At 42.7% G+C, this 27,364-nt stretch overlaps 2 protein-coding genes and 1 non-coding gene across 7 annotated transcripts in view; all 3 read right to left on the reverse strand.

Moving 5' to 3' along the window:
• Positions 1–972: 972 nt before the first annotated feature.
• On the reverse strand, positions 973–15,379 carry bmp5 (bone morphogenetic protein 5). 3 transcript variants are annotated; one of them, XM_056291622.1, is made up of 8 exons: positions 14,922–15,379; positions 14,744–14,783; positions 11,401–11,593; positions 7,529–7,681; positions 5,418–5,605; positions 4,708–4,784; positions 1,285–1,395; positions 973–1,122 (listed from the first exon to the last, which is right to left on the reverse strand). In XM_056291622.1, exons 1-8 carry the CDS (start codon positions 15,216–15,218, stop codon positions 973–975), a joined length of 1,209 nt encoding a protein of 402 aa, XP_056147597.1. In that variant the 5' UTR covers positions 15,219–15,379. The 3 variants fall into 3 exon arrangements, with proteins under 3 accessions (XP_056147597.1, XP_056147595.1, XP_056147596.1); XM_056291620.1 differs by having other exon boundaries at positions 5,412–5,605; positions 14,744–15,379; XM_056291621.1 differs by lacking the exon at positions 1,285–1,395 and having other exon boundaries at positions 5,412–5,605; positions 14,744–15,379.
• Positions 15,380–18,042: 2,663 nt separating this feature from the next.
• Positions 18,043–27,364, reverse strand: part of col21a1 (collagen, type XXI, alpha 1) — a 71,937-nt gene continuing 62,615 nt past the window's right edge. For 2 of the 3 annotated variants that reach the window (XM_056292373.1, XM_056292372.1), the window contains exons 16-28: positions 26,175–26,219; positions 25,906–25,959; positions 25,722–25,775; positions 23,135–23,188; positions 22,814–22,885; positions 22,114–22,149; positions 20,982–21,026; positions 20,666–20,698; positions 20,421–20,567; positions 20,215–20,269; positions 19,933–20,124; positions 19,469–19,546; positions 18,043–19,200 (exon numbers count right to left, since the gene is read on the reverse strand). In XM_056292373.1, the coding sequence (XP_056148348.1) occupies positions 19,013–19,200; positions 19,469–19,546; positions 19,933–20,124; positions 20,215–20,269; positions 20,421–20,567; positions 20,666–20,698; positions 20,982–21,026; positions 22,114–22,149; positions 22,814–22,885; positions 23,135–23,188; positions 25,722–25,775; positions 25,906–25,959; positions 26,175–26,219 (1,053 nt within the window). In that variant the 3' untranslated portion in view covers positions 18,043–19,012. Of the gene's footprint in view, positions 19,201–19,468; positions 19,547–19,932; positions 20,125–20,214; positions 20,270–20,420; positions 20,568–20,665; positions 20,699–20,981; positions 21,027–22,113; positions 22,150–22,813; positions 22,886–23,134; positions 23,189–25,721; positions 25,776–25,905; positions 25,960–26,174; positions 26,220–27,364 lie in introns of those variants that run through there. The other variant, XR_008811286.1, reaches the window with a different exon arrangement.
• Positions 22,625–22,745, reverse strand: LOC130123323 (small nucleolar RNA SNORA76). Its single transcript, XR_008811306.1, has one exon. It is a non-coding gene; the product is annotated as a small nucleolar RNA SNORA76 (small nucleolar RNA).

Below are 27,364 nucleotides of genomic sequence, written 5' to 3' on the forward strand. Positions count from 1 at the left end.
TCGACAGTAAGATACTTTCTTCCAAACGCAAATGAAACGCACTGTAATGCATAACAAGCTAGCTATTGTACTGTCAACACATAAGAGTATAACATTGTTCTGGATGCCGTTTGCATCAGTATTTATAAAAATGTCATAATTCATGGAGCATCCTTAACTGAACACTCAGCAAACTGAGATAACCAACTACGGAAAATTGGACACCTTCTCTTAAAAAGATGCTGGCATAGAAAAATACAGAAAAATATTGAAAATTATGTAAGTATGTTAAATGGTTGCCACCGCTTAATTTCAGCTTCTCGTTGGCCTGGGACGAGTTCACATAATGCAACACTGATTATTCACCCAGAGCCGTAAACACTTCATCTTGTTTATACTGCTCCCCTCTATGGAACTGTTTAATTCCTGGTAAATTTGTAATCATGGCTTTATTGACATAGCGTATGCGTCAATATACTCGTATGGATCAATAATGCTTACGTCAGAAACCATGAAAAGTATTTTCTCTGCCTTTTAAACAGTCGTGTAATGAGTGTTGTAAAAAGACGACAGTGCCTCAGAACACGAGTCACCAGAGCCCAGGCAGCGTGTTCGTCTTTGCTTTTCATTTTGAGTTAAGAGGACAAATTCATTTGACATCGTTAAAACAACAATCCAGTGGATAGCTTACTTACATACATGTAATAATACAATACAACCTTATAAAGCCCCTTGGGGTAATTGATTAAATTAATATAGTTGTTACTAAAAGAGAATATATGCCAATGGACACAAAGGTAAAGGTGTTAGGTGATATGGAATCAATATTTTTTTCTAGTTTAAATATTATAAATTCAGTGTTATTATTAAAGAGTGGAAATAAATTAGATAATAAAACTTATATATATACATAATACTGTACATCACGTCACACCCCTGGTAGATATGTTTTCCAGCAATACCACCTATCTTAAATAAAACTCAGTCTGGCCACTAATGGCAACCACAAGACCTAACTACCATGTTTCTGTACTTCTTAAGGATAACGTTCGAGCTGTCATCAAAATAAAGTACAGATATTGCGTTCAGCTTGGTCGGGGCACAGCACGGCTTTGGCACGTTGTCAGGAAACATTAAATGAACCTATAAGTAGAAGGAGAGGGTCTGGTCAGGAGGCATAAACAGCAGTTTGTTTCAAGTGAACAAGAAATGGGAAGAACATCATAATAGCACAGAACACATTTCCACTTTGCTTGGAAAAACATCTTAATGTAAAAATACACAGACAGAATGCTAGAAACCTACCAGAGTCTGAACGATTGCATGGTTTGTTGCATTCATGTGAGCGTTGAGAGGGAAAGAGCATTCCCCATCACAGTAGAATGCAGCATAGCCCTCTGGTGCAATAATCCAGTCCTTCAAAAATAAGCCAGAAACAACACACTTAAACAGTACTACATATGTTTAGCTGGGCTACCTTACTTATATATTCCAAACTGTACACTATGAGCTATGTTATAACTTATATATTCCAAACTGTACCTCATGAACTATGTTATAACTTATATATTCCAAACTGTACACCATGAACTATGTTATAACTTATATATTCCAAACTGTACACCATGAACTATGTTATAACTTATATATTCCAAACTGTACCTCATGAACTATGTTATAACTTATATATTCCAAACTGTACCTCATGAACTATGTTATAACTTATATATTCCAAACTGTACCTCATGAACTATGTTATAACTTATATATTCCAAACTGTACACCATGAACTATGTTATAACTTATATATTCCAAACTGTACCTCATGAACTATGTTATAACTTATATATTCTAAACTGTACCTCATGAACTATGTTATAACTTATATATTCCAAACTGTACACCATGAACTATGTTATAACTTATATATTCCAAACTGTACACCATGAACTATGTTATAACTTATATATTCCAAACTGTACCTCATGAACTATGTTATAACTTATATATTCCAAACTGTACCTCATGAACTATGTTATAACTTATATATTCTAAACTGTACCTCATGAACTATGTTATAACTTATATATTCCAAACTGTACCTCATGAACTATGTTATAACTTATATATTCCAAACTGCACCTCATGAACTATGTTATAACTTATATATTCCAAACTGTACCTCATGAACTATGTTATAACTTATATATTCCAAACTGTACCTCATGAACTATGTTATAACTTATATATTCTAAACTGTACCTCATGAACTATGTTATAACTTATATATTCCAAACTGTACACTATGAACTATGTTATAACTTATATATTCCAAACTGTACCTCATGAACTATGTTATAACTTATATATTCCAAACTCTACCTCATGAATATATTCCAAACTGTACACCATGAACTATGTTGTAACTTATATATTCCAAACTGTACGTCATGAACTATGTTATAACTTATATATTCCAAACTGTACACCATGAACTATGTTATAACTTATATATTCTAAACTGTACCTCATGAACTATGTTATAACTTATATATTCCAAACTGTACCTCATGAACTATGTTATAACTTATATATTCCAAACTGTACACCATGAACTGTGTTATAACTTATATATTCCAAACTGTACCTCATGAACTATGTTATAACTTATATATTCCAAACTGTACACCATGAACTATGTTATAACTTATATATTCCAAACTGTTCCTCATGAACTATCTTATAACTTATATATTCCAAACTGTACCTCATGAACTATGTTATAACTTATATATTCCAAACTGTACCTCATGAACTATGTTATAACTTATATATTCCAAACTGTACACCATGAACTATGTTATAACTTATATATTCCAAACTGTACACCATGAACTATGTTATAACTTATATATTCCAAACTGTACCTCATGAACTATGTTATAACTTATATATTCCAAACTGTACCTCATGAACTATGTTATAACTTATATATTCCAAACTGTACACCATGAACTATGTTATAACTTATATATTCCAAACTGTACACCATGAACTATGTTATAACTTATATATTCCAAGCTGTACCTCATGAACTATGTTATAACTTATATATTCTAAACTGTACCTCATGAACTATGTTATAACTTATATATTCCAAACTGTACACCATGAACTATGTTATAACTTATATATTCCAAACTGTTCCTCATGAACTATCTTATAACTTATATATTCCAAACTGTACCTCATGAACTATGTTATAACTTATATATTCTAAACTGCACCTCATGAACTATGTTATAACTTATATATTCCAAACTGCACCTCCTGAACTATGTTATAACTTATATATTCCAAACTGTACCTCATGAACTATGTTATAACTTATATATTCCAAACTGTACACCATGAACTATGTTATAACTTATATATTCCAAACTGTACACCATGAACTATGTTATAACTTATATATTCCAAACTGTACCTCATGAACTATGTTATAACTTATATATTCCAAACTGTACCTCATGAACTATGTTATAACTTATATATTCACAACTGTACACCATGAACTATGTTATAACTTATATATTCCCAACTGTACCTCATGAATGATGTTATAACTTATATATTCCAAACTGTACACCATGAACTATGTTATAACTTATATATTCACAACTGTACCTCATGAACTATGTTATAACTTATATATTCCCAACTGTACCTCATGAATGATGTTATAACTTATATATTCCAAACTGTACACCATGAACTATGTTATAACTTATATATTCCAAACTGTACCTCATGAACTATGTTATAACTTATGGCACCATTTTGTTAAGAGAAGAAGAAGAAGAAGAAAACCACTTTATTGTGTCATGGTACAGGTTACAGTGAATGTGTTCTCTGCATGTAACCATCCTATTGTAGTATAGGAGCAGCGGGCAGCTGCAGCACCTGGGGACCAACTCCACTTCTTCTTTCTGTTGCCTTGCTGAGAGGCACAGACAGAGTATTAACCCTAACATGCATGTCTTTTTGATGGTGGGAGGAAACTCACGCAGACACGGGGAGAACATGCAAACGCCACATAGAAAGGACTCTGGACAGCCGGGGTTTCGTACCCAGGACCTTCTTTGGAGTGAGGCAACAGTGCTGACCACTGGGCCACCATGCTGCCCTATATGCAAAGGTATACTGCCAAAACTAACAGACCAGCATCGGTATTGTCTATACAGGGCAGTTTTAGAAGCCCCTGTCAGTTCAATGGGCATGTGTTTGGTCTCTATTGTTGGAAAAATACAAACTGTAATGAGAAAAACTTCTCATCAGTAACTTCAGTCTTCAAGTAAGCTTTCAGGTAGGGTGAGAGGAAGGTAGCATTCTTGAATGGACCCTCCTCTTATTGTTTGGTTATTTTCAGCTATTTTGGTTCAAAAACTACATTGTTTTAGTGGTTTTAGCCCGAGAAATGTCAGAACTAAAAAAGTTAAAACTGTGTGACGATTTCCTCATTTCCCCAAGTTATTAACAGTTAAAGTATAATGCAACCAGCTACCTCAATGCTCTGAACCAAATCTTAATCTTTACCTTTTCATTATGTTCAGATTAAACCATGTAGTAATCTTAATCCATTACGCAACCTCCTGGAATATACCAGAGCCAGTCCTATAAAAGCCAGTAAGAAGGACATAGTTTGTGATAAGTAAGTATGTTTCTTACCTGCCAACCCAAATCTCTAAAGCTGACATAAAGTTCATGCTTCTTGCAGGCTTGCTTCTGTTCACTGGTGTTGTGATCTTAAAAGTAAATGATAATGCAAAAAATGTTGAAGATGTTTGCTACCAAAGAGAAATTAAATTAGAAATATAACAGAATATATGCATGTGTATATACAGTATACTGTTCTTTTCCCAGCACCTATAGAATAAGGGTAAAGGTACATATTAGCTACATTGTACAGGCTTTTCCAGCTCCTTCGTAAATATGATTCTCTAACAACACAACATATATAAAGCAAAATAATGAGCATTACTGTATATGTATAGTAAGTGTACCATGGTGTTCTCCAAAGGAATTGAATCGAGTGCAACTGGACTTGGTATATATTGGTCCAGTTGCACTCGATTCAATTCCTTTGGATAACCATGACCTGGATGAATGAGAACATTCACAGACATGTACCATGGTGTGATACTGATAAATGTATTTTGCAACACATGGGAAATGTCTGTACGTACACACATACATAAATGTGAGGCTATAATAACAAATTGTTTTATTTGATTATTTACCAGTAGTACAGTGGGTTGATGATATTGATAAACACCATATCATTTACAATGAACCTAAAAACAAATGTCTCGTTTCCACAACTGTATAAAAACGTCAGGTGATATTTCAACTCTTACAGAAGATGCACCCACCTCCACCTTTTGGTGCTCGGGATGATTCTTGTTGACCAGCAGATTTATTTCGATTGTGATTCTTCTTTTTCCCACCGGCGGCCCTGACAGAGCGCAGCAGCACCTCACTGGCCTTAAAGAAGGCAACTAGAAATGGCTGTTTGGACTGAGGCCCATTCCGTCCAACAATTCCGGCAGATTTTATATTGATACTTCTCCCTTTAGAAAGAAATTTGAAAAAAGAAATACAACTAATTATATCTATTATGGAGGCAGAAAATGTCTTATGGACACTGACAGTTTTTATAAATTGTGAGGAATTTCATTTTGCATGTTTTAAAAATGTAAATTCCAGCATCTTGACATGTTGCAGGACTAATAATCCAAGTTAATTTTGTCCATGTAAATTGTTCGTAATGGTATTTTTCACTTGGAAACTCAAAGTTGAGGGCAATATTTGTGTCAGCCTAATCTTAATAGTTGAAACAGTCATCAACATAAAGTCATGTTCTACCGTATGGTACAGCACATAGTCCATATCTCGGTTAGGGCATTTGGCTTGGATATACACTTTACAGAAGTCTATATAAACACAACATGCAACAACAGCAAAGATTTCACTGAATCGCACTTCATATAATGAAATAAATCAAGTCAAGTCAATCATTAAGATGCCAAACTGGATTTGCTCATAACCGGAGACATGCACCTGATGGTCACAGATAAGAGGCATTGGAGGGTTGTGGATGAGAAAAACAATCGCTATTAGTTGTGACTCTCATTTTCCTCATGCAGCTCAACACATTCCAGGTTGTATGCTGCAGCCAAGTGAAATGTTGCCCTGCTCCCCTTCAATGGTTGTGCAAAGTAGCTGGATATTGGCTGTATCTAGCTCACAATGATCATGATCATTCCAAGCATGTTCAATGGATGTGAAGTCTGGTGACAGGTTTCCTTGGTGGGCCATGGGAGAACTGCGATGTCTTGGGCTTCCAGGAATTGTGTATAGATCTTTCTGACATGGCACTTTGCACCATTATACCAAAAAAAGTGGGGGGACAGCAGTGAATACATGGTACCTAATTGCTCTTCAGGATCTTGTATCTTTGCGCATTCAAATTGCAGTTGAAGAGATTACGTTGTGTGCATGCATTGTCTGTAGGCTTATCTCATACATATCTATGCCCATATCTTAACTGTGTATCAAACCTGATGATGACATTGACCCTCAGCAGACCACTCCACCACATAACAGGACACAACACACTACACCAGCTGATTTCACTGGGAAGGGAGTACCAGTAAGGGAAATCATCTGGTGTAGTGTTGAGTTGGAATGAAAACCTGCATATTGAGGCACCACTGGCACATGTGCAGTCTGCCATCTGCCTGACAGTTAAAATCATGATATAAGTGCAAAGAGAAGACTTCTCCAGTGCGTCAGCGGCCATTGAAGGTGAGCGCTGGCCTGCATAAGAGAAGGTTACCCTGGCGAGAGTAAAAGGCACACAAATGGGCTTCCCTGAGATAGCCTCTGGCAATTTATACAGAAATTCTTGGTTGCATCAGCCATTTGGTTGGTCTCAAATGCTCCTGCAGTTGAAAACAAGTGGATATGGGGGTTCCTGTGGTGATTTGTGGTCTTCAATTCATGATTCTGGTTGAACATACACTATTTCCAAATTATCTGAAATAATGTTGGCTGCGCCTTAAATTAGATAAACAGATTCAATGATGGGGGAAACTCCTGCAGAAGACATACTAATTGCATGCTCCTTTAAGAATTGAGACATTTGTGGAATTTTTGTTATCTAACAGAGCTGCACATATCTGTCTCCTTTCATTTCCCTGTGCTGATTAATCCGTATTTTCATATGCCAAATACGTCTGTTAGATTGATTATCTTAGCAAAGAAAAAATGCTCATTAACAGGGATATAAACATTTTGCACAAAATTTTAGAGAAATTATCATTTTGATCACACAGCGATGTTGTAATGTTTTTTTTTCCATCAGCTTAAAAAATATGGAATCCAAACTGTACATGGCACGTTCAAATTTTTGTTCAGTGTACATTTTAGAGGGATTACAATTAAAATGATAGTTTTCAAAGTCACAGAATAATACAGTGTTCTTCACTTGCCATCTACAGTCTCTACACAGAGCTGCAGGCCCATGTTCTGCAGTGGGTTCATCACCCAGTGGTTACTTGTTGCTGTGATGTCAAAGACAAGCCAACCTCCGTCAGAGGCCCGCACCTTTTTGGAATCGAGCAAGAATGTCTCCGCATCTCTGTTGATGAAAGGTGAAAAAATGTATTGATAAGGTTTCAACACAAAACATTGCTTGTTATCCATGAAAGTTGCATTAATTTTGGTTTGAATGGCTACAGAACAGAATGGGTACAGAACATGGACATTGCAACAACACTAAGGAAAAATTCTTCAAAGCTGAAAAAGATGCAAAGAAGGTTGTGAAATTAACATAATCATTTAATATATTTGTTAAATTTAGTCCCTATCATGGTGCTTTAAACATGGGAAGAAATAAAAATATGCACCTCAATGTTTGCCAAAAAATGTATTGGCTGAAGAAAATATACGGATACGCACAGCCAGGATATAAAAACTCAAAAGGTCTAGAGCTGCCATAATGGACAGAATATAAAGCATATTGTAACTGACTGATCACTGATGGATTCTTCAGTCTTTAATAGTATGCAATATAACATCCACCAACAAACAAAAAAACAAACAAACAAAAGAAATTGGTGTTTTAGTTAGTTTGGGCATGTCCGTTAATTTTGTATTCTCAGAACAAAATACTTGTCTGTAAGAAGGGCTGCCTTTACATGCTGCTGATCTGTGGCGTAACACTGATAAGTGGTTCCATCGTTTAAATGTGGAACGTTAGTGGAAGAAAATGAAGGAATGTTGTTCTCTTTTCTACCAGGCAGCTGAAGGCAATGATGGGCAAAGATCCTAAAGATCAACTAAACCCTAGACCATTTTAGTGAGTTTGCTGACATTTACAGGTTAAAAACCATGTAATGAAGCGTCTGGGTAGCGTAGCCGTCTACTCCATTGCCTACCAACATGGGAATCGCCGGTTCAAGTCCCCGTGTTGCCTCCGGCTTGGTCGAGCATCCCCACAGACACAATTGGCTGTGTCTGTGGTGGGAAGCCAGATGTAGTTATGTGTCTTAGTCGCCGCACTAGCGCCTCCTCTGGTCAGTCGAGGCACCTGTTTGGGGGGGGGGCTGAGGGGAATAGTGTGATTTTCCCTTGCGCTGTGTCCGCCTGGTGAAACTCCTCATTGTCAGGTGAAAAGAAGCGGCTGGCGACTCCACATGTATCAGAGGAGGCATGTGGTAGTCTGCAGCCCTCCCTGGATCGGCAGAGGGGGTGGAGCAGCAACCAGGATGGCTCGGAAGAGTGGGGTAATTGGCCGGATACAATTGGGGAGAAAAAGGGCGGGGGGGAATCATGTAAAGGTTAAAAACATGGCAGGCTGGTCCTGGTACTTTGTGATGTTAGCACATCAGAATTAACAGAGCTGCAGCTAATAATATTAACGATGGTTTGTTGGATGTAGGCGTACCAAAGACCCAGCATTGACAGTACTATTGACAACTGTTAATGCTGGCTCTGTCTGTCTGTCTGTCAATGCTGACAACTGTGCTTGGCACACCTAAATCAAACATTATTATTTTTATCAGCTACAGCTGTGTTTATCCTGCTATGCTTACATCACAGAGTACCAAGACCAGCCTGGCACGTTTTAACTTTTTTTTAATCTCCACCCCCCCCCCTTTCTCCCCAGTTGTATCCGGCAAATTATCCCACTCTTCCGAGCCGTCCCGGTCTCTGCTCCACCCCCTCTGCTGAACCAGGGAGGGCTGCAGACTACCACATGCCTCCTCCCATACATGTGGAGTCACCAGCCGCTTCTTTTCACCTGACAGTGAGGAGTTTCACCAGGGGGACGTAGCACGTGGGAGGATCACGCTATTCCCCACAGTTCCCCCTCCCCCCTGAACAGGCGCCCTGACCGACCAGAGGGGGCGCTAGAGCAGCGACCAGGACACACACCCACATCCAGCTTCCCACCTGCAGACACGGCCAATGATGTCTGTAGGGAAACCCGACCAAGCCGGATGCAACACAGGGATTCGAACCAGCGAACCCCTTGTTGGTAGGCAACGGAATAGACCGCTACGCTACCCGGATGCCCCTCCTTTTTACCCGGATGCCCCTTAAATGTTTTTACCGTTTGATGGTTTTTAACCTGTAGATATAGTTACTCTAACTGCAAAGCTGAGTGGTGAACTGTTTCAGAGTTCACCAGATTCAAAAATATTCAAAGGATATTCACTGCTGGGTTTTAAAATGGCTCATCAGTATCATTCTCAATTAGATTAGGATTACTTTAATTACATTAAGATTATTTCCATGCATCCCCCTGGCTCTAGGAGTTCATCATATATTAATTATATGTGTAATGAACCAAGCGAAACTTCATGATTAAGGTTAATAATACAGAGAGGAATTGTGCCAAATTCCATCTTTGAAATATTTTATTAATGTGTCCCTAGTCAGTTCAATTTGTATAAGTGAGTATTCACTACTTCCGCAGATAGCCATATCCAAGAGGGAAAAAAAGCTGATCCTCTGTGATGTTACATGATGTACTGTACCACTGAGAATGACTTGGATTGGATGGAATATGTGACTGTGCCAGGACAATTTTCAGCAGATAGCGGTGCAATTTCTCCTTGGGAACTAAAAGCACTGATATATTTAAAAGTTTATATGAGTGTAGGAGTGAAGACAACATTTTTAAAACCCTCACAAATCTGTCTCTTTTTCCTTGTTAGTTGAAATCCAGGTGGTAGCTACATTCTTTACTATGACATTAAGGATTAGAGTCTTGATTCTCAGGTTTCATGCATTGGGAGAAAGTGGTTCATGTTATTCGATGTTGATTAAAGAATACTATGCCCTTAGAATAACATAGCTGAATTTTCAAACGGAGTGGTAATTCCCCTTTAAGATGGGAGCGCACATTCACAAAGTCCTCTTCAAAACCCAAAGGGGCCATATCTCCCCTTCAATCACCCACACACATATTTGGCAAGTAAATGTGGGCCCTGTTTTAAGAGCACCCCTGTGTATTCAGCAATGTCATGGGTCTAACTTCCGGAATATTGTTAAGACAGGCAGGTGGTGGGCATAAGAGTTACTATGGGTCTGCTGGAGGAGGCCCCACAATGGGCCCTCATGGCTTTCTTCTGAGACGCGACCTGCCTGGCAGGCAACAGGCAACAGGCAACAGGAGAGTGATAACTGATGGACCTTACAGGCTTCATAAGTGGTCAACTTGCTAATGGATCTCTCTTTATCCTAGAACTATATTTGTAAGGAGGGCATGGTGAGAATGAAGTAGAGCAGAGTCCGAGATAGGAAGATGTGTGCTATTGGACAGTTTCTTTGGATAGAAAAAAGGTAGGAGACAATACTCGGCAAGTTATTTTGTATCTTTAAATTTATAAATTCAAATACTGTGTGGGATCAAAACACAAGAAGTCTTTGTAGTTCACATTTACTTTGTTGCAATGAAGCAACCATTATTTTTAGTGGATAAAAAGACAAACATGGTCTTTCCAACAGTATACAAGTACAAACAGGATGTTCTTTTACGTTCGGCTCGAGTAAGTGTCTTAAGTGTTTTGCAGGACCATGAACTGTATAAACAGCCATTTTCAAAGTTTTCTTTTGTGAGACACGAGGCTGAGTGCTGATCTGCACGCCATGCTCTCAGGTTCTCACTCCTCACAACATTCTTAGAGTGACTTCACTTAAAATTTACTGATTTGACTGAATGATTTGTAGTGGATTTGTTGAGTATATATTTGAGCTCATGTCAAATGTTTAAGATTATTGACTATTCTGAATAGTATAGATATAGAATTTGACAAATGTGACATGTTGGTCATTGAAGCGTGCACTTACTTGTTTTGATATTCCTTGATGACTTGGTATATGCTGACCTTCAGGGTGATATTGTCGTAGCGGGTATGACTATGATCCTTGTAGATCCGAAACTCGGCAGCAGTCACAGCCTCTCCATCTGGAATCTGAGTGAGATCAAAACGGAACTCCTTGTAGTGTCTTCGGTGGTGAGAAAAGTCTTTATCTTTCTCCACTGGGAAAGAAAACGTTTTGTGATGAATTTCATTTTCAGTGGCAGAAAAACATATTGATCAAAAAAAGACAATCTACAACCTCCTTAACCACATTTTTGGGTGTGGGCTGCTGAAAACGGAAAAGGTTTTCCAGTATTAACATATTGAAAAAAAAGGTAATTAATCACACCGTCTTTTTACATTCCGAGTCCAATCCAAACATTTTGACTACCAACAAAAGCACTTTCTAGTCCATTAAATCACTCAACTGAATACAGGTAGCAATTCCCAGACAGGCCCTCTACTGTGTGCCTAACTACATTTTCTGGCCATGATGAATGGGCTGTCAGTTAAGAAAAACAGGCTGATTTCAATTAAAGACGCTTTCGTCTGCTTCTCCACTGAGAGAAAAGACCAGACAGGATTCTTCAACATCGTGAGACTCTGACCTCATTTCTGACCTTATAATGACCTCCCATAGGTTTCATACAATACACTGATTTTGTTTGATCACCCTTTACCTTTAAAACTTCATGTGGATTACATAAGTGCTATAATATACCTTGATGTTGTGATTAAATATCAACGTGACGATGTGATTATCCTGAATGTAATGTCATTTAATTATTTCATGCTGACATTGAAAGACGTTGGCTGCATCCAGATAATGAACAACATGAGGGAAAAGTTTAAAAATGATATGACTTAGTTTAACTCTCCTGTATCCCACTTGAACATAAAAAGGTGACCGGTAACCCATCTGACGCTAACTGTTAAGTTGCAGAAATGCAGCAGAGGGTTAAGGTGAGCTGGTTTCTCATAGCACTCAAAGTGGTATTGTCCCATGCATTTCCCTGATAGTTTATCAAGAGCAAAAGTCTGCAGTTACTTAACACAAACAGGTCAGAGGTCATCTCTGACTTTTACTCACTGAGTATGTTCCACTCTCTTAGCCATGGCCAGTAATCCAAAGCAGAAGTGACACTAAGTGTAGTAAGTGTTTATGTTCTAGATAGCTAAAGATTAAATGACTTCACTCGCAACAAGCTGGAAGCCTCCTGTATACTTCGTGTTGCAAATAAATTGGATTCACATTCCGTGTCCTACAAGCATAAGATCCATTGCGTTTAAATACAACTAATAGGCCACCAGTGCAACGACAATAAGTATACTGTTGCACTCTAGCATATTCTATTTTATTAGTTTGCCTTTTTCAATGGTTTGAGGTCAAACGCAAACCGAGTCATTTTTACACTCATTTTCTCACAGTGACATCACATGATCACAAAAGACAAGGATAATACGACTGAGGAAATAATATGAGCCCCGTAATTTTGTATGAAATGTTATAAGAGGTGCTTCTTGAACCATTTGAAATCAGAAGTAATATTCTGGTGCATTGTATTAAATACAGAGCCCCATTGAACACTTCACTGACAGTCCCAAAAATGAGAGCTGAGCGTCCAAGGCTGACAGTGTACATGCCCTGGTAGCGGTAAGTGGAAACAGATGGGCTCGGGCCAAGGTGAGGGATTAAACTTCCAAGCAAACCAACACAAACTCTTTTTTCCCCACATGTATTGTTGTGTATTTTTTAAGGATGTTCTTCAGCTCAGTAGTGCCAGAACCATATTTTGATGCCACCAGTCCGTCCATATGTTTTACCTTTCATATGAGATGTGAAATGTTGCATCGCGCTTTTTTCTTTTCTTTTTTGCAAAGGGACATTTTCATTTTACATATCCATTAAAGAACAGATGCTACCAATGAAATAAACGGGGGAATTGCTGGCATTTAAAGGGAAAATTTATGACCATGTGGAATAGGCTTTGAAAAAAAGCAAGCGTCTTTCAATATCATTCCTTTTTCTAAACCACAGGAAATAATTAAGACCAATTTTCTCAAGGTCAGACAGTCATCTGATAAGCTGCTATGAACCACCGTGTCAAAGGTTGCAGCTACTGAAGAAAAACAATCATTCTAGTGGCTCCTAAATAACGAGTAGCACTATAATAATAAAGACAAAAATGTTTGGGCAAATTATTTCAAATACAAATTATTTAACCAAGCTACATTAATCTCAGAATATTTCCAAGATCAGATAATTAATGGTTATAGGAACTTTATATAAAGAAATGGCAGGCTAACACATAGCTAGCTAACACGATGGAAATCAACCCGTACTTGATTCAGACAAACAGTTCGGTGGTCCAGCAAACCCAGGTGGGCGACTTGTCGCCTTTGCTACAGGGGGTGTCAACAGGGACGGAGGCTTAGCTGGGCTTATATGAGCGTTGATATGAGAGTTGATATGAGAGTTAATATGAGAGTTGATATGAGAGTTAATATGAGTTGATATGAGAGTTGATATGAGAGTTAATATGAGAGTTGATATGAGAGTTGATATGAGTTAATATGAGTTGATAGAGTTGATATGAGAGTTCATAGAGTTGATATGAGAGTTGATATGAGAGTTTGATATGAGAGTTAATATGAGAGTTAATATGAGAGTTGATATGAGAGCTGATATTAGAGTTAATAGAGTTGATATGAGAGTTAATATGAGAGTTGACATGAGAGTTAATATGAGAGTTAATATGAGAGTGGATATGAGAGTTGACATGAGAGTTAATATGAGAGTTGACATGAGAGTAGATATGAGAGTTGATATGAGAGTTGACATGAGAGTTAATATGAGAGTTGATATGAGAGTTGATATGAGAGTAGATATGAGAGTTGATATGAGAGTAGATATGAGAGTTGACATGAGAGTTGATATGAGAGTAGATATGAGAGTTAATATGAGAGTTGATATGAGAGTAGATATGAGAGTTGATATGAGAGTAGATATGAGAGTAGATATGAGAGTTGACATGAGAGTTGATGAGAGTAGATATGAGAGTTAATATGAGAGTTGATATGAGAGAAGTGAAGCCTGGCTGCAGAGAACGTCACAACATACCGAACCTGAAAACGCTCTCAGGCTTCGGCTGAGGGCTGAGATCTGCTGGCATCTACCTGTTTGGGTTCCGTCGACAGACATGCCGAGGATATAAAACCCCCGACACTTTATGATTATGATTATTGTTGTTGTCATGAGGTGTTGATGAGCTTATTACACGAGCTGTGTGGATAGTGGATGGCGGGGCGTTATATCATCATCTACTCACCTACATTAACAAAGCTCATGACCATGTCGGCGTCGTTGAGGAAGTTGGCCTCGTGCGCCGTGGTCAGCGGCGGGCCGGCGAGCGAGGCGGCGCGGTGCGGCTGCGCGGCCACCGCCTTGGTCCTCCGCGGGGGCCCGCCGGCTTTGGCGCCGAAGCCGCCCTCCTTCTTCTTCCTCTCCTTCTCCTCCTCCTCGTCGTCCTCCTCCTCTTCCTCGGTGGTCATGGCGTTGTACAGGTCCAGCATGAAGAGGGGCGCCGAGGACGCCTGCTTGCCGGGGGAGAAGGGCCTGGGGCGGTGCGGCAGGCCCAGGATGGAGAGGATCTCCCGCTGGATCTCCCGGCGCTCGTGGCTGCGCAGCCGGCGGTAGATGAAGCTGGAGTGGACGTGGTTGTCGCTCAAGCCGCAGCGGGCGCAGTACAGGAACCCCAGGCAGCAGCACAGCAGCCCCAGTAAGGCGCCGCTCCCCGGCCTCATCGTCACACGGCTCCCGGCGCGTCAAGTACAACGAGGGGGCGACCGCTCGGCCGTCGGCATGCCCGCTTTGGAACCGGAGAACTGTGTGTTGTTGGTCTGTCTGTGTACCCCCTTAAACCCGGACCATGTACACCCTTAAACCCGGACCATGTACCACCCTTAAACCCGGATCATGTACCACCGTTAAACCCGGATCATAGACCACCGTTAAACCCGGATCATGTACCCCCCTTAAACCCGGATCATGTACCCCCCCTTAAACCCGGATCATACACCACCGTTAAACCCGGATCATATACACCCTTAAACCCGGATCATGCACACCGTTAAACCCGGATCATGTACCACCGTTAAACCCGGATCATATACCACCGTTAAACCCGGATCATATACCACCGTTAAACCCGGATGATGTACACCGTTAAACCCGGATCATATACCACCGTTAAACCCGGATCATGTACCACCGTTAAACCCGGATCATATACCACCGTTAAACCGGGATCATATACCACCGTTAAACCCGGATCATGTACCACCGTTAAACCCGGATCATATACCACCGTTAAACCCGGATCATGTACACCGTTAAACCCGGATCATATACACCGATAAACCCGGATCATATACCACCGTTAAACCCGGATCATGTACCCCGTTAAACCCGGATCATAGACCACCGTTAAACCCGGATCATATATGGCCCATGTTAAGGTAGGCTACCACGCTTTTTGCGGTATGTTTAACGCGCGTCGTTTGATTGACATGCGTCAAACTCTGCAGTAAAAAAAAAAAAGGAAAAAAAAGTCCCTCTCCTCTCCTCCGCCAAGTGGTCCACGGTTCTTCTGCTGCGCTCGGGTCGGGCTACTACATCCAAAACCCCCTTACAAACCCAGCGGTCCCTGTTTAAATCAGTCCGGTAGAGGAATTACCAAGACCCCCCCCCCGGCCCGGCACCTTATTCCGCCCGAGTGGGGAGCGCGTAGGGACGCCCACGGCTCCGTCCGCCGGAGCCCAGATCCTCCGCGGGACGAGACGCGTTGAGTGGTGCGGAGTCGCCAGGAGATGGTTCTCGCGTCGCGGCCTCGGCCCTGTGGGTTTTATAGCGCGGTGTGTTGAGACCAGTGGCCCGGTGAGTCCATCCCACATACAACTCTCTCTCTCTCTCTCTCTCTCTTCTCTTTTTTTCTTTTTCCCAATCCACCTCCAGCGGCCGCACTCCCACTGAAGCGACTCCGGGATGAATAATGTGGCGGCTCCGGCGTGTGAAAGGAGACACTTGAAATCCGAGACCCGTATTAAGGAGAGCGGGACTAGTGACGGAGCCCTTCAGCACCCCGGCTTGTGGAAGTCCGCATAGTGCCCAGACCACCACACATACACCGACCTGCCCCGCGTCGCTGTAAGTAGGCAGCCGTTCGTTCGGTGGGGTGGATGTGTGCTGTGGCAGAAACCCCTGTAAGACATCCGAACAAAGGGCCCTGAAAGTACACCAACATGTGCTTAAATGTAACGAAACGAAACAAACTTTTTGGGTGTTGCAACACGAGTCAGCTAATTAGCCTACACGTGTTAACCCCAAAGCCACACGCATCGTTAGACGAGTAGGAAGGCCGTAAAGCAGGGCGGTAAGGGGAACGCCGTCACGACACCTACACGGCATTCTGCACAACGTCAACATAAGCGATCAGAGTATCAGAATCCAACTGACGTTCACCACCCTCTCCACCTTTGGGCCACCGCCTGCTGTTTACCCAACACCCAACATGTGCTTAACCACACCAAAGCAATGGCCGACCGTTGCTGAGCGTCTTCTTCGGCGGCCAACATCATAGCCGATGATGCCGGAAGAAGAAGAAGAAGAACGTGGCGCTCGTGTCAACCCCAAACCAGTTTTCAAATAACTTGATTAATTTAGTCAACAATCTGAATTTCATGCCACCCCCCCCCCGTCTTCAGCTGCGGAGGAGAGTGGACGTGTGCCGGTGTTGGATTACTGTCGCCGGGTCATGTAAACGCAGGGGGACGTCGGAACTCGTCGGTTCTGGACGAGGGGCTGTTCAGTAGTAGAGTGAGGCCACTGATGCAACGTCAGACGACTATTGCCACTATTTCAGCACAAACATCCACAAATACAACGCTTTCGTTGACGCAGAGGCAGCAATAGACCACAAAGAGGTATAGGATGTTGAGAAGTAGCTTCTTTAAAAAGCAACAATGAAGTCTAGTATAATTAAACTTATAAATAGACAGAGGGTAACGTTTGGTGAATGGGTGCTGTCCAAGAAGGGGAAAGAAGAAGAAGAAGCGCCTTCCTTCACTTGGTCCCGGCTAGTTGTTTCCAAGGTGTTGCACCATTCCGCCCTCTAGTGTGCAAATTGGAAACTTCCATTATTTTAGCCTGTTTTCTGGGTCAATTCAAGTCAATTTTATTTACCCTCATAAAAATGTTCTGTTTAAATTCTGTTTACCCTCACACAAAAAAATCCACTGAAAATACTTCACGACTGAAATTGCACGGACGTTTTATCCACTTTTCTGGCCGTATTGTACCTTCGCAGAGTAACTCAGAACGTGTGATGTGCCGTAATGGGTTTTTTTTTCACAAAAGCTGCATTTATGGTACATATGTTTTGAGGCTGCAGTGAAAATAAAACCATTCATCATATACCTGCAACCCACAGGTCACCCATTAAGTGACCTTTGGACCAATATGTGAAGGTCCACGAAAACTAGCTGATCCAAATGATTGGGAGTGAATGCAGAAATAAAACTGACACTTGAAAATGGCGGCATTAAAGATAATATACATCGATAATAACTTTACAAAAATGTTTATTACTAGTAAAAAAAAACATACAAAACTATTACAAAGAAAATAAAATTACAGAGGCTGCTTGAAGTGAACACAGTTGTTATTCGGTTTTATAAATAACATCAAAACTACAGTACTACAGTAATGAAAATTGGTCTTGCCACATAGAGGAGAAATCCTATTAGCTGAGTTCCTGCATATCTGTCGATAAATGGTAAAATGGATCAGGTTTTACTTCCCAATTTTGCCCAATTTTCATATGACATGTTATCATTACAAGGGTAAAATTACAAAATGTGCTTAGCTTGAGTAATATCTCATAAATGATATGTGGTGTTTGTTGTTTTAAAAGATTTGATTTGAAAGTTTAATCCTAAGAGTTCGAAAACTCGGAATTTCAGGCTTACAGCCTCTTTGGATCTGTACAGGAAAACAAATACACATCTGTTGTCCAAAAACGTGCAGATTCCTGACGTAAATTTCAGCAAAAATAAGTTATGGAGCATGAAATGGATATGCATAGAAAACTGTCCTTCAATCAAGCCTATTTATTTATTTATTCACCGATTCCCCACCTACCTACAGTGTTGAGCAAAAAGTTACAAAAGCAACATGCAAAGAAGCAACACCAGGGGGCAGTATGGGAAAACGTACCAGCCTCACTGCCCATAATGGGAACCTCTGCCAAGCCACAAAGTTCAGAGAGCTCAAAAAAGCAGCAATAACTTGAAATAGTCAATGCTCTGAAAATCGCCTGACTCTCAAAACATATTAAAAGACATTTAGATAATACTAATTTACAACAGAAAATGTGAGAAAGTATCTAATTCTATCGACGGAATGAGATCACGTGACACATTAAAGGAGGTACTTTTCGTCTCTGGGACAGAGAGAAACACTGTAAAGATGAGATCTTCCTGAGATTAGAAAGAATTGCTGTTTGCTCCATACACTCATTTGTTGTCTGTATTACACTGCTTCAATAGTTTGGCCCTTTGCTGAACGCGTCCCGCCGCATCATAGTACCATAACACATGGATGGATGACACAGTCCGGGTTGGCCAGGGACACCAGGGCTACCTCTTTTACCTTCTACTCCATTTTGACCAGGGGGTCCAGGCTTACCTGGAAGACCGGGTTTACTGTACCCTTGGGGACCCACTGGGCCTGTAATGGAAAAAGAAAGAAAAGGTCGTGACAGAGGGATTTCTGTTGTGCATAAGGGAACTAACACAGAGATTTACCGCAATACTTATTAATCATGGTCATCTTAAATATCTTGAGTATTTGATAAAGTTGCAGTATTTGCAGAACACTTTGTCATTTCATTTCATGTACAAAGTGTTCCCGATTCCTGATTTCAGAACACAGCTTGTAAATTACTTTCCTCATTTATTCCATTTTTCATAAAATAATTTATAGCCAGATTAATTACCCGGGGGGCCTGGTGGCCCTTGGTCTCCAAATTCTGTTCTACCAGGACTTCCTTTTTCACCCTTAAAACCTGGATCTCCTACAAATACAAAGAGGACAACGGTCGTTGCAAAGCAATTTTCCATTATATCTTTCACAATACATGCACAAACACATACACACACACGCACGCATGCATGTTGGAACGTCTATAGCTGTGAGGACCCTCACTGACTACATTCATTCCCTTACCCTAACATTAACTCTTACCCTTAACCTAATCCTAATTCTAACCTTAAACTCAAATCCTAACTCTAAAATCAACCCTTGAAGAAGTGAGGACCGGCCAAGGTGTCCTCAGATGAGCCACCAAGGGTCAGACCTCTCAGTAGCTACACAGGTACATATGCACACACATACGCTCACATCAGAACAAATAAATACAGGCTGCTGCGAGTAAATGGATCTGTACGACCCTGTCAGTACCTTTAACTCCAGGAATACCAGGGCGCCCCGGTAGACCAGGGTGGCCCGACTGTCCGCTGGAGCCAGGCAACCCAGGCAAACCCCTGGAGCCCTGGGGCCCCGTTGGGCCTGGGGGACCAGGGGACCCAGGCCTGGTGTGGCATTCGACACAGCCACTCTGCTGGTTGCTCCGCAGCAGTAAAGGCATCTCCGCTAGGATCATATACAGCAAAATGTTTTCAGATGTGTAGGTCAAAAATATTACTTAGATGGACCATCAGTCAGGCCAAAGAACATACTCACTTTGGAGTATCTCTCTGCATATCTGCCGAATGTGCTTCTCTGACAAATCACTTCCCTTTAAAAACACAAAGTCATACATTGTTGGGGTTTGCAAACAATTGGTCACTCATCTCAGTCCACATCCTGCAACTTTATTATAGCAGTCTTCAACAGCACTGTAATCTTTGGGGCAGCACAGATAGTTGAACAATGAGTGGTGCACATACGGGTCTCCCCTCTGGACCGGGCAGGCCAGGAGGGCCAGTGTCTCCGCGCTGTCCCCGGGGACCAGATTGGCCTATCTGTCCTGGCTGTCCAGGCCTCCCTTCTTGACCCACTTGGCCTCTCTGGCCCGGCTCTCCTGTTGTCCCTTTCTGGCACAAACACAAGCGCAGCATTAGCCATGCTGCCATGGGCAGATAAAATAATGCATGTCAGCGATGCTGTGGATGATATGCTCATCTTAACTTACCTCTCCTTTTGGCCCCGTTGGACCAGCAAGACCCTGTCAAACACAATTAGGGACGTCCATTTGAAATGAAAGGGACAATAGATTGAAATAAACTCTCCAGACTCACAATGAGAGAATATCGACACATAAACTGAGTAAAGGTTCAGCCATTTAACTCGTCTCCTTCAGTATGTTGGGACGATGGTGGGCCGTTTGCCAGCAGTTAAATGTGTCTTGAGGGACATATGGCAACACACTGTGATATAGCAACATGGCTACGACAGGGAAACAGATTACTGTCCTAATCATAAAACAAAGCTGCTCAGAAGGAACTCACGTGATCCCCTGGCCGACCGTGCTGTCCAATTTCACCTTTCATTCCCTGGTAGACGAATGCAAGACGTGTCATGAAAGAGCACGTGATAAATGCTGCAGAGCGTAGGGTAAATGCGTGCGTGTGATGCATGCAAGGTGGAAAACATTGCATTGAAAACATGAGGCTCCAAGTTTATTTTCCACTTTCAGCCGAGTGCAAATGACAGCTCTAACTACAACACGATGATGCAATTGGCATTAGGTATGTGTCCACTTCCTAGTTTCCCCCTCTCGTAACCACAGCTGGTTTTGTTGTCATGACTTTGAGTTGAACCGCTGTTCCAGTTTGGCGTAATGTGAGCAACCACATTGAAGGAAGGCCCGTAAGCTTAGAATCCCATTTTACTTTGAAAAAAAAAAAAAGACAAAATACAGGGGACTCATTAAGGTTCTTCAGAATCGAGCATGATGCCGGTGGTTTTATCTCAGATGAATGCAGAGGATATCCTGAATATCCCGTGTTAGGAGAACTCCATCTGTGAGATTGGCTGGATACTTGAGACTTATTACTGCAGGATGTGAAGCTTAATTCTGGGCTCTGTGTCATTAGTGGGTCAGAGCTGTGTCAAAAAACATCAGATTGGGCATCCGGGTGGCGTGGCAGTCTATTCCGTTGCCTACCAACACAGAGGTCAGTGGTTCGAATCCCTGTGTTGCCTCCGGCTTGGTCGGGCGTCCCTACAGACACAATTGGCCATGTCTTTGGGTGGGAAGCCGGATGTGGGTATGTGTCCGGGTTGCTGCACTAGCGCCTCCTCTGGTCAGTCGGGGCACCTGTTCGGGGGGGGGGGTAGCGTGATCCTCCCACGTGCTACCTCCCCCTGGTGAAACTCCTCACTGTCAGGTGAAAAGAAGCGGCTGGTGACTCCACATGCATGGGAGGAGGCATGTGGTAGTCTGCAGCCCTTTCCGGATCAGCAGAGGGGGTGGGGCAGAGACCGGGACGGCTTGGAAGAGGGGGGTAATTGGCCAAGTACAATTGGGGAGAAAAAGAGGGGGGGAACCTTCAGATTATCTGAGATTAGAGTTTAGCATCGTCTGCCTGTGTACATTACTGCTGCATGTCGGCGGTGTGTTTGCATCTGAAATATTACCTCCCCTCCTCTCTCACCGGGGCTTCCTCTTTGTCCCTAATGAAGCAAAATCACATGCGTCAGACATTTACATGGTTACGGGTTTGTGCTGGTGGTTAGGTTATGGTTTAAAGTGGTTTAGAGAAATACACTTGCAAGGGCTTTTCCTGAACTGAGGCATTTTCAAGATAGCCCCATATGATTACATCATCAATAAGGATTCCCGTATTTCATTCATACTTGCTTGTTTGCGTGTTCAAGGCTCTGTTTTTTTGGCAAAGCTCAAAACACACACTGTTGTATTTAAATGGACATTTCTTAAAAAAAGAGAATTCAACAATTTCAAGGTTTTGGCTCCGCTACAAGCTTGTTGAGAAGCATCCGCCGTTGATTTTCACATCCTGAATCCCAAGTCAACCGTACAGCACGTCTAAGAATCAAAAATGGATATGCTCTTCTTCACAAGGCGGAGACACTGTGCTCAGCAGCAGCCGTGCTGCAGCCACATCCCTGCTGCTCAGCTCAGCAGCAGGGATGTGGCTGCAGGGATGTGGCTGCAGCTCAGCAGCCACATCCCTGCAGCCCCTGCTGCTGAGCTGCAGCCACATCCCTGCAGCCCCTGCTGCTGAGCTGCAGGGATGTGGCTGCAGCTCAGCTGCCGTTAGTGCAGAAAGAGCGCGTGAGGATGGTTGCTGGAAAGGTAACAGTATACAGTAAATACCTTGAGGCCCTTGAGGCCGGGCAGGCCTTGGTACCCTGGCTGACCTGCCGTTCCCGGTTCACCTGCTTTTCCCTGAAACGGCATTTGATTAAACAGCAGGCATTCATTATAAAAGCACACACTTTTGTGTTTAAAGATCCATGACAACACAACACTCGGTCCAAAATTATGCAAGCTAGCAGAAAAGGGCTGATATGAGTGGCGTGTTGTGCTGCAGCTGCATCGCTGAGCAAGCCATCACGACTGTTTACACTGGAGGTGCAGTAGACGGCGGGGGTAAAGTCGCGTATTTCATTCTTGAGTTAGGAAATGTAAACGTACCTCCTGTCCTGGTTTTCCTGGTAGACCCGCTGCTCCACTTTCACCCTTGCTCCCCTTAATTAAGAAATAAAGCATACACGGTGATGATGAATGCGGCTGATCTATGAGGCAGCGTAGAACTATATTAACGTGCATGTGGGCGAGATGTTTTCCAGTGTACAGCGACTGTCAAGTGTGTGTCATTACTTCTCTTTGACGTGATTGTGTGGTGCTGATTGCACTGCTGTCAGTGATTCAGTATGAGGCCGTCTTGCATTTTAACCGGTGTGCGCGTTACTGTCGCTGTTCTTTGTTAATCATGAGTTGTCGGTATATTTTGGGCTGCGGTTTAGCCATGTCTGGTCATTTTCTTTTCTTTTCCGAGGAATCGGCTCCAGTAATTGCAATTTGAGACTCGACCATTAAATCAGAGAGCGACGCGATTGTCTATAAATCTGCCGTTTCTCCGCCGTGCTATTTATATCCGGATGATTTGGCCCGCCGAGCTGCAGATGCACTAATGAAAAGTGATGTGTGCATGCTGCATCCACACAACCAAATGCAGACTTTCACCAAACGACCACTGACAAAAGTAATGCAGCTGGTAACACTTTGTAACTACACAACGAAGCACTGGTTACAGAGTAACTACTGAATCCATCGTTTGTAAAGCAAGACATGCAGCAATGGGCAGCGAGTGTGTTAATAGATGTTTTAGAAACACTTATTAGTACTGCAAGTCATGATTAATCATGCACAAATGTACATGTCAGTAGTGTGTTAATCATGTACTTACACTTTCTAAAGGATCTTATGATCCTGTAGACTTTCAGGAGTCTCCAGGTGCTGCTGGCCTTTCAGTCTCATGTGTAAATGCTTTGTAAGGCCCAGATAGTCCTGACTTTACATGAGCTCACACAAAATACTGAACTAACAACTAGAATTAATCATGAACTGCAGTATAAACATCTATTAACACACTCACCAACCTTTGGTGCATGTCTTACTTTACAAATACTTTACAAATGATGAATTCAGTAGTTACTAATACTTAACTAATGCTTCAGTTGTGTAGTTCTTACTATAAAGTGTTACCGTGCAGTTGAAACCTCTCTACGTGTTACGTCGTTGGTACAGGTTGTAATTTGCTTTGACTTCTTTTATATTTTTGGGGGGGGGGGGACACGGACCCCCAGAAACCAGCCAGTGCTGAAACCAGCAGATGACCCGTAAAGGCTGATGTTGATTGTATACTGCTGCTTCACAAATACATGTTACGAGCCAACCCCAGGAACACTACACCAGAGAACCTCCCCGCTTCAGCTGCAGGATGGATTAGTACTTCGCTCATTACGGATGTTCCCGATCAAGTGTTTTCTGGCCGTCTGTCAAGTCCGCGTCATTTAATATTGAGCATCTGCTGATACCGATTCCCAAACCCGTCTTAATATTTTCCTGTATAATACAGCTGCACAGCTCATTCTGGGAGTGCATTAACGTCACTGAGGCCAGCCCAGTCTTGGTACGACACGCCGGACTATTTCATAAATCTGCATAAAGAAAACGAATGGCATCACAACTGTCCACTCATGGATTTTATTCATTTATCTTTACGAATGACAAAGTTGGCAAACTATGGACACAATATTAAATACAACAGCTCTTACACATGTGCGTAAAACCTGACTAAGGAAGAAAGGACAGCTCGAGAGGAATAAATGAAGACACTATTCATTCAAATGGCTTCTTTCTACGTGCCGTATCACGTGGTCATGTTGGATCCGCTCGGGTTCGACCGCCTCGCTAAACACGTTTGCAGACATGTGGCAGTCGGGCTGCGTTCATTCTCCAATTTGAAAGTAGGGGTTTAAGAAAATATTGGTACACTCGAGTATGTCGACGTTATCTTGTTTGATACTGTACCCATTCTCAAAACCACTACATCGGTTTTTAATTGTTTACATGTAAAGGTTCATGACAAACATGTTGTGTTGTGTTGTGGTTTTTTGGGGGGGGGGGTTCCCCCTTTTTCTCCCCAATTGTACTTGGCCAATTACCCCACTCTTCCGAGCCGTCCCGGTCTCTGCTCCACCCCCTCTGCCGACCCGGGGAGGGCTGCAGACTACCACATGCCTCCTCCCCAACATACATGTGGAGTCACCATCCGCTTCTTTTCACCTGACAGTGAGGAGTTTCACCAGGGGGACGTAGCGTGTGGGAGGATCACGCTATTCCCCCCGAACAGGCGCCCCGACCGACCAGAGGAGGCGCTAGTGCAGCAACCAGGACACATACCCACATCCGGCTTCCCACCCACAGACACGGCCAGTTGTGTCTGCAGGGATGCGAGACCAAGCTGGAGGTAACACGGGGGATTTGAACCGGCGATCCCTGTGTTGGTAGGCAACAGAATAGACCGCCACGCCACCCAGATGCCCCTCCTTTTTCTTTTTAACTGTGTTTAACGTGTGTTGACCCTTATGTTTGAACAACTTATGTTGTTCCTCTTAAAATCTGCAGACAGAACAAAGGCATCTATCTATTCAGAGTGCATCATCTCCAGAAACCAAAAAGGACTTTTGTAGAGGGCATGAATGATCTCCATTACCTTGGGCCCAGGTTGTCCTGTTGAACCAGGTGCTCCCAGTAGGCCTATCTCACCCTATGAAAGTGTGAGGGAAGTGTTTTGAAGACACTGGTGAGCAGAAAATGGGTAGGCCTGACATGGTGGCAGTGACATATACAGTATGACCATGTTGATTGTATTGATGGTTCGACGGCAATCAACTTACAGCTGGTCCAGTTGATCCTTTAGAGCCCTTTGGTCCAGGCAAACCAGCCTCCCCCTTTGAACATAGTCAAATGCACCACACGTTATTGTGGGATCCAAACTGATTTGCAAATCTAGACCACTGATATAATCATGGATGTTAGTTTTGAGCAGTATCTCCAGTATAGTTGTCGACGAACGTTGAGTGTTATATTTTAATATCTTCCTAATGTCTATTCATTATAAGAAGATGAATTCAGAGTTTGTTATTGGTACAAGAGGGAAGCTCACCTTAAGCCCATTAAGGCCTGCAATTCCAGGTACGCCAGGCATACCCTAGTAGCAAGGAAACAGATACAAACATTATATTGTTCCATAGATCACCATTGTACAGCAGACTGCCTCTTCCTTTCTATTGAATAATGCAGAATAAAATGTCAAACAGGTGTCCAGTGAAGCTTATAAGTGGGCTTTGATGGCAAAGGGGCTCCAGTGTTTTAAGAACAAATGAATACATATGTCTACTTGAACAGAGCGGCTGTACTGCAGATGCACTCGCATGTTTCCATTGGCTTCCTCTTTTTATAAAGTGATAAGAAAGACACTGGATTGTCGACAACGGTATATGCTCTGTGGGAGGACATGTGTGAGACAGCACTTCAGATCTGAATGAACAACAACAATGGTCACAAACAGCGCTGCCGGATCTACCATATGGGCAACCTGGGCACATGCCCAGGGGCCCCTGCGTGCAAAAGGGCCCTCTACGATGGGGGGGAAAAAGTATTGCAGCGAATTCAGGGGGGTCAGCCCGGGACCGCCACAGCCGGGATGCGAACCCGTATCTCCCGCACCACGGGCGACAACGTTAACCAGTCGACTAAAGGGCCCCACCCTTTTAGCCAAGGGCTAACGTGTCTACTTATCCATGCACGTTACACTAGCCCCCTCTTTCGGGAAGCGCGTCCCTGCGCTTCAGCATATCAGCTCCCGATGCCCTCACAACTCTGGGCGCGTGCGCTTCCGATGGCCTCACCATCCCACTTCTGACACCAATGTAGCGATTTAGGGGGGGGGCAGTCCGGGTACCGCCACAGCCGGGACGCGAACCCGTATCTCCTGCACCGCGGGCGACAACGTTAACCAGTCGACTAGAGGGTCCGACCCTTTTAGCCAAGGGCTAACGTGTCTACTTATTCGTGTATGTTACACTACCCCCCCCTCTGTCAGGAAGCGCATATCAGCTTCCTCACCCGTCTGGGCGCACGCGCTTCCGATGACCTCACAGTCTCACCATCCCACTTCTGTCACCAATGCAGCGAATTCGGGGGGGGGGGGTCAGCCCGGGACCGCCACAGCCGGGACGCGAACCCGTATCTCCTGCACCGCGGGCGACAACGTTAACCAGTCGACTAAAGGGTCCGACCCCTTTAACTAAGGGCTAAGGTGTCTACTTATCCGTGCACGTTACAGTATGCATT

Source organism: Lampris incognitus, chromosome 13 (assembly GCF_029633865.1).
Source record: "Lampris incognitus isolate fLamInc1 chromosome 13, fLamInc1.hap2, whole genome shotgun sequence".
Classification (NCBI taxonomy): domain Eukaryota; kingdom Metazoa; phylum Chordata; class Actinopteri; order Lampriformes; family Lampridae; genus Lampris; species Lampris incognitus.